Source organism: Mauremys mutica, chromosome 1, assembly GCF_020497125.1.
Source record: "Mauremys mutica isolate MM-2020 ecotype Southern chromosome 1, ASM2049712v1, whole genome shotgun sequence".
Lineage (NCBI taxonomy): Eukaryota > Metazoa > Chordata > Testudines > Geoemydidae > Mauremys > Mauremys mutica.
This window is the reverse complement of record NC_059072.1, coordinates 130,399,841-130,419,713: the sequence shown is the minus strand read 5'-3', so window position 1 is coordinate 130,419,713 and position 19,873 is coordinate 130,399,841. Positions and strand designations below refer to the sequence as shown.

Below are 19,873 nucleotides of genomic sequence, written 5' to 3'. Positions count from 1 at the left end.
TATAGCCTCTGGTCCCAGAATGGAATCTTACTTTATCACCAGAGCGCCACTTAGCTCCACTGTTGCTAACAGTTGGTCAGCATTTTCCACCCTCACTTTGTTATATCCCCCACCCAAAGACAACATGGCATATACATACGCTTGGAAGGATTTGATTTTTATTGGTCAATGTCCGTAAATGTCAATTTTATCATACACAAACATGAAAAAATATTTCCATTGATAACTGAAATTTACAGATAAGCAAAGTACGTTTTCAAGCAGCATTTTTTATTATCAGGGTTTGATTTAAGGATATTTATTTTGTATATTTCAACATATGATGTTGACAATTTGTTTTAATAATGGCTATGAAGCTTTAACTTTTTGAATCTCTATGTCTACTCTTGATTGTCTCCCCCACCCCATTTTCTGACCCACCCCCATAATTTCCTGCAATTGTCAATATTTAAATCTATAGAAATCAAAAAATGCCTAAAATCCCTAATTTTGTGCACCTGTAAAAAATATCACTAACATAGGAAAAAACACTTACAAATAAACATCAATATTATATTAAAAAAATAATCGAATTCTGCCAACCCTATGTATGCAAAAACTATGGCTTGAAGCCATCGTTAACAGTGTAATTAATTAAAGCTAGTCTTGAGTTAAAGGGGAACATAAGACCAAGTGGGTTTACTCCTCCATTGTACCCAGGAAAAGCTTCCATTGACTAGAGATCAGGCCCACTGTAAGTTCAGTGACTTCAAAAGTAACTGAAAACCAGTGTTTCTTTTTTTCAAAAATGAGGTGTTGCTGCAATTCATTAGTAAAGAAATAAGGCCCTTAATATTTTCTAGTCACAATTTAAAGGAGACAAGGCAGAGAATAGCAATGCAAATGACAGTATCACTAATACATATTAACAACTTCTGGGAGAATGGTTAAAGGGAGATGTTACAATGTATGCCACATATGCATACGACAAACACAAATTCAACTTGATCTTGGTCTGCTGATGCAATATCAGGAGCATGAGGCCTGCAGATTAAAAGGACCACCCCCCCCAAGTAACCAGCATAAAAAGTAATAAACAAATTAAATTATACAAAAAGCCAAAACCAAGAGAACATTACATAGTATTAACAAGAGAGAAATTTAGTGTTAAGGCTGAAATTGTGTCTTCCCCTTCCCTACTGAAGGGGTATCGATATCAGATGATCTTACATGTCACATATGCTACAATACTTAAGCATGCATTGGTTAAAGTCGAATTTCAGCCTTACCTCTGAATTTGTATACATTTGTGGGCTAGTGTCAACCTCTTTATGGTGATATTAACACTGATTTTTGTGGTGTAACAATTAAAAAGATCACACAGAACAGACAGCAAACAGAACTCTGAAGCAAAATTTTCTCCATTCTTTCATGGGATGCCAAGCAGGACTGGATTCACCGCTGACTTCCATATCAGCTGAACAACTTTCACCCTGAAAAAGAAAATCAATCATAATCACAAGGACTGTTCTACACATAGTCATGGTTTCAGCTGTCAAGAAAAAGAAAAGCCTTTTGAAATCTAATACATTTTAATAACTACGTGTAGGTTATAAAATTCATGAAATCCAGATTCGTCGGTGAACACTTATTATCCAATTATGAAAGCAAACCATGACTGATGGGTCTTAAAAAATATATAATTAGCCAAAACGTCCTCTGTAAAGTGGCAGATATACAAAATCCATTCCCTCACATTTTTCATGATTTCATACATCAAATAAATACCTGGGATGAAAAAGGGAAAGATTTACAGTGGGTTTTTTTCCTTACAATTATCTCAGAACTCCTTGGACCTGATTCACCACTGCTTTACTCCAACGGAACACCTGCATAATTCCATTAGAATCACCTGAGTTCATTAGTATAATACTGGTGGAATGTAACAGGGAATCAGGTCCTTCCTGTCTACTTCATGCACATACAAAACACGGCAGAACAGCGTACACAGAAATTAAGTGCTGGGTTTTGTTACAAACCTAAGAAGTGCTAGGGTTCACCTAACAAGTTTTTGGGAAATCTTTGGATAATTTCTATCCCCATACCCACACTCCCCCCAACGGGCCTAAAGTCCTAACGGACTTATAAATTTCTTTTGTGATAGGTGGAGATCTGAGATGCTCTCCCCTTCTCCTTCAATCTCTCTAGGAGATAGACAGCTGCCTGCATGGCTATAGCTAAAATGGTGGAAGGGGGACAGGGAGGGAGGGTCAAACACCTCTTTCACTGACAGGAATTATGGAGGAGAGTCACTTTATTATCTAGTGTACTGGATGGCATCCCAACTTGAAGGACCAGATTTGTTCTTTATTGGGAGCTGTCTTGTGTACAGACAAGATCCACAAGCAAAGGGTACCGTGTGTGCAAGAATAAGATTAGTTTTAAAACACCAGTTTCCAAGTGGAGCTGATGAATTTAATGAGCCCCAAAACGAAGGGCTCATGAAGATTAACAGAGTTTAAGGTGAGAGAAACATTTATAATCTAGTTTGACTTCCTGCATAACACAGACCATAGAATTTCATACAGTGATTCCTGAATCAAGTTCAATGACTTGTTATTGAACTAGAGTGTCTGAGGCAAGCCAGGAGGATACCAAATAGACTGCTGTTTGGACCATCTTTACTAACTGTCTAGCTATGCCAGCATACAGCTGTCTGATACAGACAGCAGCACCTGTGCCTACACTTTTTTGATTTGCAGCATAGACAACTCAATTACAGATCATAGTCATGACATAGGCTATAACATATTTCCTTTACCTAATTCTATAATCATTTTATCCCACCCAAAACAACGGTATGAGAACAGAAATACACTATATGTGCCAGATGACTGTGGACCGGCATCTTGGACAGGTTCCTAGACAACCAATGGCTGGCTAATCCAGAAAGCCACACCCATTAATGAGGTGAAGGGCAGCAAATGCAAAAGCCATTGCTCACCATGATGGGAAATTTAAGGTGGGGGTGTGTTAGGGTTTACACACTCACACTCACACTCACACTCTGAACTCTGGGGTGCAGACTTATATACTACCAGTTTAGGTTAAAACTTCCCCAAGGCACAAATTCCTTTCCTTGTCCTTGGATGGTATTGCTGCCACCACCAAGTGATTTACACAAAAATTCAGGGAAGGGTCACTTGGAATCCCTATCCTCCCAAGCCTCTTCACCCCCTTTCCTGGGGAGGCTTGAGAATAATATACCAACTAATTGCCTTAGCAAGGTGAGCACAGACCAGACCCTTTGTCTTCAGGACACTGAAATCAAACAGGTTCTTAAAAGAAGAACTTTATTATAAAGAAAAAAGTAAAAGAATCACACCTGCAAAATCAGGATGGAAGGTAACTTTATAGAGTAATAAAAAGATTTAAAACAGAGGATTCCCCTCTGGACTCAGCTTAACAGTTACAAAAACAGGAATAAAACTGCCTTTGTAGCATAGGAAAATTCACAAGCCCAAAACAAAAGATAACCTAATGCATTTCCTTGCCCTACTTACAATTTCTCTGGTTTTAGATGGATTATTCCAGGTATATTTTCAGGAGATACTGTACCTGCGTGGCTTCTCCCTCCATCCAGAGAAGAAACAACAAAAAAGAACGACAAACAAATCCTTCTCCACCTCACCCCCCCATTTGAAAGTATCTTTCCTCATTGGTCCTTCTGGTCAGGTGCCAACTAAGTTATTTGAACTGCTTAACCCCTTACAGGTAAGGTGATTTCAGTACAGCTGCCAAAGAGGGATTTTATGCTACTCTTCCCTCTATGCTTATGACAGGGTGGAAATTCCAACTCCTGTTCCCCACCCCTTAAATAAATTTATTGTGCAAGAAACCTTCAAATGAGCTATCATAATGAAATAATTAAAAATAGAGGGAGGGAGAGAAGAAGGTATAATGAAGTATTTAAAAAAAATTAAATCGACTGTCAGCCTGGTCAACATGAGAAACTTAAAATACTGGCTTCTGCAGCTAACTCAGTTGTCTTCACCTTCGTTTTCCTGTTTGTTCATAATCTGGAAAAGAAAAACAAGCTTTCCTGCTTTTTCAGGTCCCAAATGATTTCTCAATTTGGAATGAATTAGTCCAAAGGAAGAAAATATTCTTTCTACACTGGCAGAAGAAGCTACTGCTGTTAAAAGTGAGATTATCACTTCGACAGTCTCTGAATCCAAGTGTTTAAGTGACTTCCACCAGTTCACTGGTGTGACTTTCTTTAAAACATCAGCAGCAAACATGTATTTCTTGAATGGTTCTTATTCCCAAACTGGGTCTCTTTTACGGCCTGCTGCCATTATAGGTTTTCCCTTCTAGTGAGAGAATGGTATGGTAGATCTCAAATCAATGAAGGCTACACTCAGAAAGATCAAGATTTCTGGAATATGCTGCTCAAACAGTTTCACTTTTGATTCTAATGCCTGTCCCTCCCTTCTCACATTTATCTCCAGACTTCTTCTCCTTGTCCAGATCTGTTCCGCCCCCCAACAATCTTCTGTTCATTGAACTTCTTGAAACTTTGAACTTTTAGAGAGAGGTAAGGGATTGACTCTGTGTACACAAATTTGCAGAGGGACAAGAGAGTTGAGATCTTTTATTTCTCACCTCTATATATTTATTAATTTTAAAACATTTTTGCTGTTAACAACCATGTTATCTCTGGAGACACAAATACACAGTTTGAGAACTGCAAAACTAAGCATCTCTGATGGTATCTTCTAGACTGAGCACTCAGTCCCATTAGCTAGATCAGGGGTCTCAAACTCAAATGACCCCGAGGGCCGCATGAGGACTAGTGCATTGGCCCGAGGGCCGCATCACTGACACGCCCCCTTGCTGCCCCTGGCCCCACTCCCAATCCACCCCTTCCATGAGGCCCCGCCCCTGCCCTGTCTCTTCTCCACCTCCTCCCCTAAGCGCGCGGCTCCCCGCTCCTCCCCCCTCCCTCCTGGAAAGTGCTAAGCGCCACCAACAGCTGTTTGGTGGCTTGGCGGCGGGGCACTTAGGCGGCGGGTCCCGGAACAGAAGGGGCCCCCCACCGCCGAAGACCGGGCTGCGCTTCGGCGGTGGCGGGTCCCTCTTTTCCCCACCCCGGCCGGTCCCGCTTCCCACCCCGGCCCCGGCGGGTCTCGCTTCCCTCCCCCACCCCCGGCCCGGCCCCGGCGGGTCTCGCTTCCCTTCCCCCCCGCCACGGCCCGGCCCCGGCGGGTCTCGCTTCCCTTCCCCCCCCCCGCCACGGCCCGGCCCCGGCGGGTCTCGCTTCCCTTCCCCCCCCCCCCCCCCGGCCCAGCCCCGGCGGGCCTCGCTTCCGTCCCCCCCCCCCCCCCACGGCCCGGCCCCGGCGGGTCTCGCGTCCCTTCCCCCCCCCCCCCCCACGGCCCGGCCCGGCGGGTCTCGCTTCCCATCCCCCCCCCCCCCCACCCGGCCCGGCCCCGGGGGGTCTGGCTACCCGTCCCCCCCCCCCCCCCCCTGCCCGGCCCCGGCGGGTCTCGCTTCCCGTCCCCCCCCCTCGGCCCGGCCCCGGCGGCTCCCGCTTCCCACCCAGGCCCCGGCGGCTCCCGCTTCCCACCCAGGCCCCGGCGCCTCCCGCTTCCCTCCCAGGCCCCGGCGGCTCCCGCTTCCCACCCAGGCCCCGGCGGCTCCCGCTTCCCACCCAGGCCCCGGCGGCTCCGCTTCCCACCCAGGGGCGGCTCCGCTTCCCACCCAGGCCCCGGCGGCTCCCGCTTCCCACCCAGGCCCACCCACCCCGGCGGCTCCCGCTTCCCACCCAGGCCCCGGCGGCTCCCGCTTCCCACCCAGGCCCCGGCGGCTCCCGCTTCCCACCCAGGCCCCGGCGGCTCCCGCTTCCCACCCAGGCCCCGGCCCGGCCCCGGCGGCTCCCGCTTCCCACCCAGGCCCCGGCCCGGCCCCGGCGGCTCCCGCTTCCCACCCAGGCCCCGGCCCGGCCCCGGCGGCTCCCGCTTCCCACCCAGGCCCCGGCCCGGCCCCGGCGGCTCCCGCTTCCCCCCCCCCTTACCCGAGCGCGTCTCCGGCGAGGCCTGAGCTTCGTCCCGCTCAGAGCCGCGTGGTGAGGGGGCGGGGCTGTGAGCTCCACGCCAAGCGCAGCGCTCAGCCCAGAGCTCCCAGCCCCGCCCCCTCCCCACGCGGCTCGGATCGGGGCGGGGCTCAGGCGCTCAGACGGAGACTCGGCGCTCTATGCGCCGAGGCTCCAGGAGAGGGGTGGAGGCGGGAGCCTCCGCTTTTCTCTTGGGGGCCCCTGCGGAGCCCGGGGCCCGGGGAAAATTGCCCCCTTTGCCCCCCCCTCTGGGCGGCCCTGGGGAGCTCCGCGGGCCGCAGGGAAGAGCTCCACGGGCCGTGTGTTTGAGACCCCTGATCTATACAGAAGCCCATGGAACCCCATAAGATTAGGTCCCTAATCCATGAACTATTGGAACTCATTTATAAAACTTTTCTTAAACATTACGTGAATATATTGTCTGATACTATAGAATTAGATTTTATAATCCCTATTCCATTATGAGATATCTTTGAGCTATAATGTATCTATCTTTAGATAAAATACTTTTTGAGGAAAAAGCTTATCAAAAAAATCCGATTTAAAGAAAAAAATCCGATTTAAATAAAAATTTTTTTGTTTTTGTTTTTTTAAAAGAATCACTGATTTTTATTCACCCTGAGCAGTGTCTATTCAGCTATCCACACAACCTCATGCTGGACAACGAGGATATAAAGGGCTGACCAGGCAAACCACCCTCAGCAATTCCTTCTCTATCTGTACATCAAACAAAGAGTGTCCAAATCAGAGGAGGAGGGCAGGTAGTGGAAGAACTACAGTTACTGTACAGGTTGAGTCGCCTCTTCTTCAAGTAATGTCTCTGTGGATGCTTCACTTCAGGTGACTCCCAAGTAGTATCCCCAGAGGGAGTAGGATGTGAGCTTCAGAATGGAGTCCACGACTGAAGACAGTACCGCATTACAAGCGCCACATCCAATCTGGCAGCATGGATCAAGGCATAATACTTAGAAAAAGCATGCACTGAGACCCATGTTGCAGCTCTACATATCTCAGACACTAGAATGATTTTGAATAAAGCTGTGGATGTTGCTTCTGATCTCGCAATGTGCGCTATTATCCCCAGGGTGGACAGAGCACCTGCTGTGCCATAGCAAGTTACAATACACCCAGAGATCCATCTTGAAAGTCTCTGGGCGGAGATTGAGAATCCCTTGGATCTCTCGGCAATGGAGACAAACAGTCTAGGTGATTTTCAAAACTGCTAGCGCCTACCTAGATAGAAGGCTAATGCCCATCTAACCTCTAAGGTATGAAAGCAGGTCTCCAGCTGAGACTTACGTGGTTTTGGGAAAAACACAAGTTGATGAATGGACTGGGTAAGATGAAAACCCAATAGCACTTTAGGTAAGACCTTGAAAGATACTGTGAATGGGAGCGGAGGGCCATCAAGGCTGCAATTTCCCTAACCCTACAGGCCAACATGATAGCTACTAGAAAAGACCTTCTTCATAGATAAATGAAGTAAGGAGTAAGGTTGCCATAGGTTCAATGGAGGTCTTACGAGATATTTGAGTACCAGGTTGAGAACCCAAGTTGGAGTGGGATCCTTAATCCGGAGGTAGAAGCTCCTCAAAATCTTGAGGGCATAAGGTGGGCAAATATGGAAAGTCCTTCTAGGAAGAAGGAAATGCTGATATTGTGGCCAGGTGAACCTTAATCCAGCTAACTGATAACCCTGATTTCTTTAGGTCCAGCAGGTAATCCAGTTTGGCTGTGTATAAGGTGGATGTAGGCACAAGTCGGCGATGGTGACACCACCGGTTGGATCTTTTCCATTTCTGAAGATAAGTTATTCGAGTTGACTCCATTCTGCTGTTTAGTAATACTTGTGGTATCTCTGTTGAGCAGGTAGACTCATGATCAGAGATGGAGGACTCCTAGGTTGGGGTGAAGCACATGACTTGCATCCTGGGAGAGGAGATGAAGAGTGGTTGGAAGCTTGAACACCAGATGGACACACAGGTGAAGCAGGTAAGGATACCAAGCTTGTCTCATCCATGTCAGTACTATAAAAATAAGCCTAGTCTTGTTGTCTGATCTTGTTCATCACTCTTAATATTAGCAGTATTGGAGCGAATGCATGGAAGTCCAACTCCCATTCATAGTCTTGGGAGAAGCTCCTCTGAGCACATGGGCTGTGACATTCTGGACTCCAGGAGAGTAAACGGCTGAGATCTGAATCTGATGGACTATATAACCAGTTCCATAAATTTACAGCATCAGCGCACAGGGTAGGGGATCTTGCTCCTCCCTGTTTGCCGATATAAAATATGCAAGCCACATTGTCTGTCATGATCCTGATTGATTTGCCCTGATGAGGGGTAGGAACTGAAGGCAGGCATCCTTGACTGCCCAGAATTCCAACAGGTTGATATGGAGACTGGTTTCTCAGGCCATTCAGGTATGCTCCCCAACCCAATAGTGATGCATCCATTCACAATTATTGTTGGACCAGGACAATGAAAGGAATGTCTGCACAGACACTGAGTTGATTTTTGCACCAATCTAAGGAGTTCTTCAACTGGAGGGGAACCGTGACCTGTATGTCCAGGCTGTGTCAGGCTGATGAATAGGTCCTTTTGAGACATCCCTGGAAGCAGCGGAGACGTAGTCTTGCATGCTCAGTCACAAAGGTGCAATCAGCCATCTGATCTAAGAGCTGTAAACAGTTCCTTATTGTACAGGGGCTTCCTTGAACTGTCCCGACCAACCAGATCAGACACAGTTATGAATCTGTCTGTGGGAAGGTAAGCCCTGGCCGCCGACTAATCCACGTACACCCCTATGAACTGTATTCTCTGTATAGGTGCTAATATGGATTTTTTTTATTTTTTTTTTAATATTTAGCTGAAGACCCAATTCCTGGAAGAGAGAAAGGGCCATCAGGATACCAGTCAGTACTGTTTCATAAGGTCAGCTCTGAGTAGCCAATTGTTCAAATATAGGAAGACTAAAATAGTTTCCCACCAAAGGTAAGCAGCTAGAATCTTTGAGAACAGGGATGTACTCAGTATTGAAAATTACCCTGACCCATGGTAAAATGCAGGTATTTCCTGTGGAGAGGGTGCTGTATCACTATATGGAAATAGGTGACCTGTAGGTCGAGGGCCAAAAACAATCTCCAGCCCCTAGATAAGGAATTATAGCTGCCAGAGTCACTATCCTGAACTTCTGAGACTTTACAAATTTGTTCAGTAGTCTTAGATCCAAGATCCATCTCCACCCTATGTCCTTCTATGGCACGAGGAAATACTTTGAGTAAAACCCTTTCCCCATGAGAGGAGATGGACAGGCTTTATTGCTCCTAAATGAAGATGATAGTGCACTTCTTGTCTCAGTATAGTCTTGTGAGAGGGGTGCCTGAAACTTGTTGAAACTATAATAAAGAACAATATTGTCATACATATATATGAACATAATTTGATGAGGAAGAGTCAACATGGTTTTAGTACAGGGAGATCATGCCTCACCAATCTACTAGAATTCTTTGAGGGGATCAACAAGCCTGTGAACCAAGGAGATCCAGTGGATATAGTGCACTTAGATTTTCAGAAAGCCTGTGTCAAGGTCCCTCACCAAAAGCAATAACGCAAAGTAAGTTGCCACTAGATAAGAGGGAAGATGCTCTCATGGATTGGTAACTGGTTAAAAGATAGGAAACAATGGATAGGTATAAATGGTCAGTTTTCAGAATGGAGAGAGGTAAATAGTGGTGTCCCCCAGGGGTCTGTTCTGGGACTAGTCCTATTCAACATATTCATAAATGATCTGGAAAAAGGGGTAAACAGTGAGGTGGCAAAATTTGCAGATGATACAAAAAAGATAGTTAAAACCCAGGCAGACTATGAAGAACTACAAAAAGGATCTCTCAAAACTGGGCAACAAAATGGCAGATGCTGATAAATGCAAAGTAATGCACATTGGAAAGCATAATCTGAACTATACATATAAAATGATGGGGTCTAAATTAGCTGTTACCACTCAAGAAAGAGATCTTGGAGTCATTGTGGATAGTTCTCTGAAAACATCCACTCAATGTGCAGCGGCAGTAAAAACAGCGAACAGAATGCTGGGAATAATTAAGAAAGGGATAGATAATAGGACAGAAAATATCATGTTGCCTCCAAGGTATGCCCACATCTTGAATACTGTATGCAGATGTGGTCGCCCCATCTCAAAAAAAGATATATTGGAATTGGAAAAGTTTTAGAAAAGGGCAACAAAAATTAGAGGTATGGAGCAGCTTCCGTATGAGAAGAGATTAATAAGACTGGGACTTTTCAGCTTGGAAAAGAGACGGCTAAGGGGAGCTATGATTGAGGTCTATAAAATCATGACTGGTGTAGAGAAAGTAGATAAGGAAGTGTTGTTTACTAATGCCCATAACACAAGAACTAGGGGGTCACCAAATTAAATTAATAAGCAGCAGGTTTAAAACAAACAAAAGGAAGTATTTCTTCACACAATGCAGTCAGCCTGTGGAACTCCTTGCCAGAGGATGTTGTGAAGGCCAAGACTATAACAGGGTTCAAAAAAGAACTAGATAAATTAATGGAGGATAGGTCCATCAATGGCTATTAGCCAGGATGGGCAGGAATGGTGTCCTTAGCCTCTGTTTGCCAGAAGCTGGGAATGAGCGACAGGGGATGGATCACTTGAAGATTATTTGTTCTGTTCATTCCCTCTGGGGCACCTGGCATTGGCCACTGTCAGAAGACAGGATACTGGGCTAGATGAACCTTTGGTCTGACCAAGTAGAGCTATTTTTATGTTCTTATGTCTTTATAACCTCAGTACACAAAAAGCATGCGCACATGCATGCACGTGCATAGTATTACAGGGGCTGCTGATAACAGCCCTTTTACTTAGACAGCCTAAAATGATTCATTAGAAAGAATTCTCACTACCTTTTCTTTGGGAAGTTCTCACAACTCCATTGTTTGCAACAGGCCTTTGATATTCAGCAGGGGAAAAGCCTTCACACTTATAAAGTGCCTTTTCTTTGGCCCATGAAATTCCATTTAACTTTTGCTAAGATATAATTTGTTAAAAGTTGCAGTTTCCCTTCTCTTGTTTGCATTCTACAGAACAGGTCAAATGTTTAATATTTCATCATAGGGAAAACATCTTCTGCTCTGAAACGTGTCAATTTCACTTGAAAATTATCACCCAGCTTTGCAGCTACTACAAGAGCACGTGTTGTACTTGTTTATGTAAATATCACATAAAGTCTTTATACATCCCACTAAACCCTTTGTCTCAATGCTACAATTGATCATTTGTGTATGAGAACACATCCTTATGCATCTGCCTACCAGCACGGCACTCCTACACGAAGAAAGACTCAGTTCCTATTTTGTTATCGCAGGCATGATACTCACAGGGATTGTTACTGTGTGTTTCTGTCTTCCCAGCCTTGGCAAGTCTGGTTGAGTTCTGATGTGATTTGCTTTGCTCCTCTCCCGTTAGCAGGGCTTTTATTTCAGAGGGGATTTTCCCTTGGTCCATTGCCATGCACCACTGCTTGTACTGAAATATGCAAACACACATTAAAAGCATTAGCAAACTGGTAAGATCACATTAGCAGACAAAACAAAGCTGTAATCTTTACCTTCTGGTATCCTCATTTAAGGTCTGAATTTACTAGACTGGAGCCTTTTACATGATTGCTGATGAGTCAAGCGTGTGTCCGTGATTGCATACCTGGCCTGAGTAAATCTTGCTTCAGTTAATAAAACTACTACTGGTGGCAGTGCTACATACAACAATACAGTAATTATTTAACTGCAAGGAACACTGTGTGCATTTACTGGCATGTCAATAGGCAGAATACTCTTCCAGCTCACCACTTTTTAAAACAACGATTTCACATCAATCTAATGCTGGCGGATACTCAGGAGTTCTTTTCCGGTACTTTGCAAGCAAGAATTATGGGAAGCTTCCCTTCCTTTCAGCCATATCATAACTAATTAAAACTTCCTCATTAATGGGCTACAAAACATACAAACATTTTTGGTTTTGAGGGACAGAGGGGTGGGAAAATAGAGGTTACCAACCTAACCTCTACTGGTTAAACTATAAATAAAAGCTACCAATCAAAGAAGAGAAAGTAAAGGATTGTTGTTTGACTATCACCTGATTCTTAAACAAAGTTGATTATTTTGGGTAGCTCAGAACACAGCCTAACAAAGACTAAATTTCCAACCAAAATCTCAATTTTTCAAGCTCACTTTTGCCCACCCGCCTGCGAAACTGTACATACACTCATTTTGTGCACACAATGAGAACTGGACAGCTGAGCAACCAACTACACAATCTACACATACAAATACTATTTTGAGCATGGAGAGTCAGCCACATACACAAAAGCAAAGGCTGGCTGAACATGTCTACAAACTACACATGACTCTACATATCAATATTTCAGTACGCCCCTTCCCAGCCTTTGAAATCAGACACTTTCCCAGATACAAGAAATAAGACTTTAAGATGACATACTCATGCACAGCAGTCACCTTGCTTACCTATATCTAGTACAAATATGACTAATCTTGTAAACCTCTTCTTATACCAGGATCATATTCAACATGCAAACCAAGCAAGCACTTAACATATTTGTTCTTGTGATTTTGACATCGTATGCCCTAATCATGCTCTCATTTAAGTCAATAGCAAAACTCTCAATGACTTCAATAAGAGCAGGATCTAGCCCAAACCCAGGTTTAGGTTAGAAGAAAATTCCTTACCATTTCCAGCTCTTCTCTAAGTGCACAGATTGCTCTCTCTCTGCTTGATACCAGCTCTTCTAGATACTGGTATCTCAGCTTCTTTCTCGCTCTGCATTCTCTCGCACTCTGACGACTTCTCTCAAGTTTTGCCTTCAAATCTATTTTGGCTGGTTTACGACCTCGTTTGCCTGGTTTCTTTACTTTGCCGCCGATCACCTATAAGATGACAGTAAATTAAACTTCCATTCAGCTGGGGCGGGGGAATAAGCATGAACCTCCTCCTGTTGTGGGGAGGGGAGCCTACTGCTGGGAAATTTATCGTGAAGGAATAAAAATGATATATAAAATCAAAGCAGCAATATTCCATCAAATTATATGATGCCTCAAGCGTAGAATTTAGCTATTTTAGTTGATACTGGATAACAGAGGAAGAAGAGTTTACTTTTTATTTTGGGGGGCTGATGAAAGAAGTTATAAAACCGCAGCAACAAGGACTTCTTAATGTGAAGTCACTGCTCAGGCAGCTGTACTGTGAGCTCCAATATGACCTGGAGAACCATTTTGCAGAAGCACAAAAAGATCAGTCAACTCATCAGCCAAGTCTGAGAGTCTGTTTGAGCATCAACTGCCATTATGAACCATTACATGCAGTGAGGAATCCTGTCCACTAGGGATGTTAGAGAACCCCGAAGTCAGTATGGAGTTTAGCATCTTAAACTGGCGTTTATGATTATATAATAATTCTAACATTTTGTTTAATAAAATTACAAGGTTGATTTCCAAATTCACAAAAGAGAAAAATCACAAATTAAAAGTACTAGACAGAAAAAATCATCATATACAAATCATGGCTGCAGCCAAGCTTTCTAGGGTCTCATGCAGACATAAGTCTAAAAAAATAATAATAAAAAAATATAAACATAAAAAAAAAATCTATTCATCAATATGAGGTAGAGGCACTTCTTGTTTCAAAATACACTTTACAAAAGGAATCTAAATCTATATACAGAGACTTGTGCATCTTAAGATCAGCTCTGCAAAGTCAGACTCACCCCTAAAATTTTTTTTTTGTTTTTTCAATAAATGACAAAAGTATTGTCTACATGGAGATAGGCAGGTACAGTAGATTGTCTGTGTTGTTAAGTTTTCATGATTTTGCAAGGCTGATCTTAAATGCTTTATTGATACACGGAATAGCAATACTGTAAAAGTTAATAAATTAAGAAATATTTCATGTTACAGTTTCTCTATAATCTTGACTCCTCTCTCCCTTAGGCTTTTACCAGTCCATCTAACTGTATATTCATTTTTTTATTCTATAGATCTTCATTAAAAAGACAATAGTGGTAATGACTATGAATTACCTAAGGCAACACACAAGGCTTGCTCCTCAAAATCTAAATTACATTCTAAACCAAAAATCCCTCTAACCATTGCCTCACTATAACTATAATGTTACATACAGTAACTTGAAATAATTGTATAGAGCTACAGCATATTCTTATTTTACAACTGTATACTGTAGCATCTTCCATCTCAAAGTATATAGACTTACACTCTTTGGAGCAGGCACAGTCTTTTTGTTATGTGTTTCCATAATATCTATTATGGTGAGTTGGGGTTTCTAAATGTTACGGCAATAAAAAATTAATAAAAAATAGGGAATCATGCAGTACCACCAAAGTGCAGCCACCACGGTGATACAGGTTATGCTACCCGACAGTGAGAAGTAGTAAATGTTGGCCATGGATACCAGAACAAAGCTCTATTCTTTCAAAGAGTACCACAAAATTGTTGATGTCCTTGCAAATCAGGCAGAACACCTCAGATGTTAAAGTTTCATACCTGAAAGCACACACACATGCACGCTCACAGCAAATTATGTGACATTCTATTTACGTGCCACAGAAGAATGAAGGGCCAAGTTGACCCTGATGGGATTTGAAACCATGGTTCCAGGGAGTCTATTCTAACCCTCGTCCATCCCACCCGCATCCTCTTAGTTCTGAGTCATTTCCAAAGGAATCTATGACAGATTTTAGTTAACTGGTAATTTGGTTACATTTCCATTCTCAATGTCCTTCCTTTCTATTCCACTCCCTCTCCTGTCCCAGCACTGCCACCTCCACAGGAACCGAATGCGTACTCCATGTAAAGTACCCAGCTACCATTACTGAATTAGGAGAATCTACTTTAAAATGTACATTTAAAAAAAAAAAACAGTATGCAGAAAGGAATAATTTTCTACCATTTACTCATCAATTCCCCTCCCAACATATTTTGCTTCTAATGCAGAGGCAGCACCTAGATTTCTTTCAAACCCGATATTGGTGCTATTACATGCAGTTGCTCTGCAAATGTTTTGCTAGGCATATAGCCCACGCTACCAACCAAAAAGAAACTCTCACTGTAGGGTGATTAGAATCCTTCAGTTTGATGAGCAGAGCACTGGGACTTTCCTCTACACCCAATACCTTCATGGATCACTGGTTTGATTTTCCCAGATTTCAAAAACCTGTGATGAATACACCAGTTAGTACTGCACCTTTAGCTTGCGATTCAGACGTAGCAACTTACGCATGCACTGTATTTTTCTTACAGGCAAGTGTTCAAATGTTACAGCACGTTTTTATTGCACAACACAAACATTGTAGAACAAGTGATATCTGTGATTATCAAAGCAAGTTTGTTTTGAAGCATCGTGCAGTAAAAACAATTTATCACTAAGTGAACTCATGTTCTATAATGAAAAGTGGATTAGACAATAGAACTCATTCTTTATGTAGTGAAATGATTCAGCGATCACTTGGCAGCCTAATCTTATCCCCTCATATATACTGCCTTTTCTAATTTATTCAGAAGTGGCTGCCTGCCCTGAGCAAACAGGGGAACACAGCGTACTTCATGAACTTCTATTGATTTTGAAACAAATATAAGTCATAAGATCAGAAGAAAATTCAAACCCTTTGTCAAGTTTCAGCTGCAGAGTGTTATTTTAATTGTAAATTCCCTGCACGCTTCCTAAGACAGAAGACTCCAAAGCACATTATTTAAGATTTCCTATTTTAAATTCAAATAAAAAATACCAATGGAACAAAATTCATTCTCACATTCCTACATAATCTCACTAGGCTATACCTGTGGTAAATTTGGCCCAAGGCATATAAAGTTTTGTAAGCACCTTGTCAGACACATTTATAATAATTGGCTCGTTTCCATGCAATCTAAATGTTTTGCTTTACTGCAATAACTAAGGCTTGGTTGCGTATTCCAATATGGGTTACTTGTATAATGATTTATATGTTTGAAGTGCTACAGGAGTTATATTTTATATTAAATAAATAAATAAGAAGGGCCCCAGGCACTCAGAGTACATTATCTTTTTTATCCATCATCCGAAACACGATCATGGGATTGGTACATTAATCTTTCCAAAGGAGGTTCCACAGTTTCTGGATATTACATTATCCTAGAGATCACATCTTAATGATGTAAGCATCAGGTCTGAAACACTTAAGACTCTATGGAACCATGCATTTAGATCACTTCAAAATTGAGAGAGAAAGAGAGAGAGAGAGAAAGAAAGAAAGAGAGAGAGAGAGACTCTCGCTTTTAAATCCAAGGTCCTGTCTGCTCTGAATGAACATTAAGGAGCCCCTGATTCTTTCCATAAGAACAGAGATAAGAAGGTGCCACCTTCTGCATTAGAAGCAAAATATGTTGGGAGGGGAACTGAGGAGTAAATGGTAGAAAAATTATTCCTTTCTGCACATCGTGTAAGAAGGCGGCACGCGAGCTGATTTTCAGTGGCACTCATACTGCCCGGGTCCTGGCCACTGGTCCGGGGGGCTCTGCAGTTTAATTTAATTTTAAATGAAGCTTCTTAAACATTTTAAAAACCTTATTTACTTTACATACAACAATAGTTTAGTTATATATTATAGACTTATAGAAAGAGACCTTCTAAAAAGGTTAAAAGTTATTAGTGGCACGCGAAACCTTAAATTAGAGTGAAAAAATGAAGACTTTGCACACCACTTCTGAAAGGTTGCCGACTCCTCCTGTACATTTACAGTTTATGAAGCAGTTAGCTTATCCTTTCACCTTGACGGACCTCTACCCACGCTACACAACACTTTTTATATTTTGGTACAATATTTGCCTTCCCTTCCAAGTTCTCTGATTACTTGAGCGGCCCTATACACAGGGCTCTATCCACAGATGGGAGGGCAGCAGGCTACATCTTTAAGGTCACTACTCCCCTATGAGTTAACCGCCACGATTGTGGTAATTTAAATGTGAAGCATCCTCCCATCTGATTTGAGACTGATATCAACAATTCCACAATATTCTGATCTCCACACAGCCCAGGAAGAGTCTCAAGGTTTCAACCACAGGTTCTCACATGATTCTGCTCCACTTTGCACATAACCAGGTGATTTAATACAGTCTGGCTACCACAACAGGTATTTTTCTTGGGAACATGGGACTTTTGTTCTTTACTGTAAATTTGAGCAACATGGCTAGAAAAAAAATCTTGGTTAAATCCTTTGTATTACTGTCTCTTCCTTGACTTCCAGTCATGTTTGCTTAGCTGGTTGCTATGTTGATATGACAGCAGAGAAAGACATAAGGCAGTACTGCAAGCTGAATCCAGGCATGGATGAGAGAAAAAAATAACTCCTAAACTCCCTTTCTATTTGCACTGGAATTATTAGCATTTAGCAACTGTCTTTTTAAACAGTCATATGTGATCAAGAGCCAACAGAGAAATATCATCATTAGTAATGATGACATGTTTGTCACATGCAGTGTTGTTGAAGCCGTGTTGGTCACAGGATAATAGAGAGACATAAGGTGTGGTGAGGTAATATCTTTTATTAGATTAACTTCTGTTGGTTATAGACAAGCTTCCGAGCTTGGACAGAGCTGGAGAAGAGCTGTGTAACTCTCTCACCAACACAAGTTGGCCCGATAAAACGATATTACCTCACTTACCTTATCTGTTTGTCAGAAATCCAAAAGAGTTTTTGTTTCAATTAATTTTTTTTGCAGATTTCAGAAACCAAGGAAAAATGTCTTCTCCCCTTTCTAACACCATACCAAGATCTTCATATCACTCTTGCTCATGCAAGATATCTGAGTTCAGGGCATAGCTACTTGGGGAAGGACGGAAGGAAGGACACAAACCTCAACTCTATTGTCCCTCTGCAAATTTGTGTACACAGAGTCCATCCCTTACCTCTCTTTAAAAGTGCAAAGTTTCAAAAAGTTCAGTGAATAGAAGATTGTTAGGGGTGGAATAGATCTGGACAAGGAGAAGTCTGGAGATAAATGTGAGAAGCCAGGGACATATGCTTGTTTTGTTAAAATATTATATGCTTGCTGTTGAAGAAAAAAATCCAGAATACTTAACGTTTAAATGTCTGTCTGGTGATGTTCTCCTACTAATACAGCATGGCAAGAAAATCCTCCAAATATTAACGATTAACCTGTTGAACTGGAAATAGTTTACCTTCCAATGACTTCAAAATATCTGCTTCAATTACCTTTGGTAAATGAAATAACCAAACAATCATTCATTTTCTGATATAGCTGTAAAACTAATCTGAAAAGTTTTCAAAATAAATCACTTTTTAAAAATGTACAGTGTGTACCTTCTAAAAATAAAACCTACATCTATCTCTGAATTGTGAAGAATATGTATTAAGGTTATAACTTCAAACAAGAATGCACTTTTATGTAGAAAACCATGATTACATCAAGTCTTCCTGACTAGTGATTTAAATCAGAAAGTCATATTTCTGCAGGGACGCAAAGAAATCTGCAGGGGACATGAATTCTGCACATGTGCAGTGGCGCAGAATTCCCCCAGGAGTAAAACTGTATACTCATCTGCTTATTCTATGGGATTCACACATCCCATTCATACCATAGGGTGTCTGGACCCTGATTCTCATAACTAGCTCTATGGATTAATACAGGATTGCACTCCGCACAGCCATCAATCTCTCTCAGCAGCTCCCAATTCACTTGAAAAGAAGTTACTAGTTACTGAACTGTGCAAACACCATTTCAGCCAGCAACAGAAAGGTTTCTTGTATGTTCAAGATCTCTGCATACACAGAAGTTATATTCTCTAGCATGGGGACAGTGTGTCACACAAATACCAGAGTCTACATGAAAAAAGAGAAATTGCATACATACAAGCAGAATGTTGTAGCTTATATGGTGATTCAGGTACTTGCTCTTATAAAGTATAATGGCTGGAGGTATACAGACATGTTAACTCTCGCAATCAATTCTTAGTAAAATTAAGCTTCACTCTGATCTCGCAATAAAACTCTCAAAGTCAGGATTTTTTTTTCCAATGAGGCACATTCTAATGTAAAAAGAACAGGAGTACTTGTTGCACCTTAAAGACTAACAAATTTATTTTAGCATGAGCTTTCGTGAGCTGCAGCTCACTTCTTCAGATACATTCTAATGTGTTTCCAATCAAACAAGAGTTACCCCGCCCTAAAAAAAGGAATGCAGCTTCTCCACCTGGCAGTTAATTCCAAAGTACTTTGAAAGACAATGAGAATTAATTTACATATCAGATAAACAAAGCTACCCAGCTAACAGGTGGCTACACTCCAGCAGGGAAACTTCAAATAAGCAATTGAATCAACTGGGGGGGAAAAAAACCTCCTGATATTTGAGAGTTCTAAATGTGAGGCTTGATTTTACTTAGAAATCCTGTCAGTCTCAAGGGCTGCTCCCCTGCCAGCCTGGGAAGTGGGAGAGGGGACCCCACTGCAGCCCCACCAGGCCTTGGGAGGGTGCAGAACTCTAAGGAGAAGGTGAGGCTGGCGGCAGCAGGGGAGCTGAAGTGAGACGCGGGGGGCGGGGGGATTGTTGGAGTAGGGGACTGTATTGATAGTGGGTTCTAAGCAGATGGGTTGAGTGCTGGGAGGGTGAACTGAGGGCGGTAAGGATCGATGGAGTAGGGGGGTTGAACTGATGGGGTGAGACAGAACTAAAGGGG

General features: G+C 42.6%; 1 protein-coding gene across 2 annotated transcripts in view; it reads right to left on the bottom strand.

Moving 5' to 3' along the window:
* Positions 1-136: 136 nt before the first annotated feature.
* The window catches only part of CREBL2 (cAMP responsive element binding protein like 2), a 34,111-nt gene continuing 14,374 nt past the window's right edge, over positions 137-19,873 (bottom strand). The window contains exons 1-4 of one of the 2 annotated variants that reach the window (XM_045001295.1): positions 15,252-15,338; positions 12,862-13,059; positions 11,497-11,644; positions 137-1,472 (exon numbers count right to left, since the gene is read on the bottom strand). In XM_045001295.1, coding sequence (XP_044857230.1) covers positions 1,468-1,472; positions 11,497-11,644; positions 12,862-13,059; positions 15,252-15,323 — 423 coding nt within the window. In that variant the 5' untranslated portion in view covers positions 15,324-15,338 and the 3' untranslated portion in view covers positions 137-1,467. Of the gene's footprint in view, positions 1,473-11,496; positions 11,645-12,861; positions 13,060-15,251; positions 15,339-19,873 lie in introns of those variants that run through there. The other variant, XM_045001296.1, reaches the window with a different exon arrangement.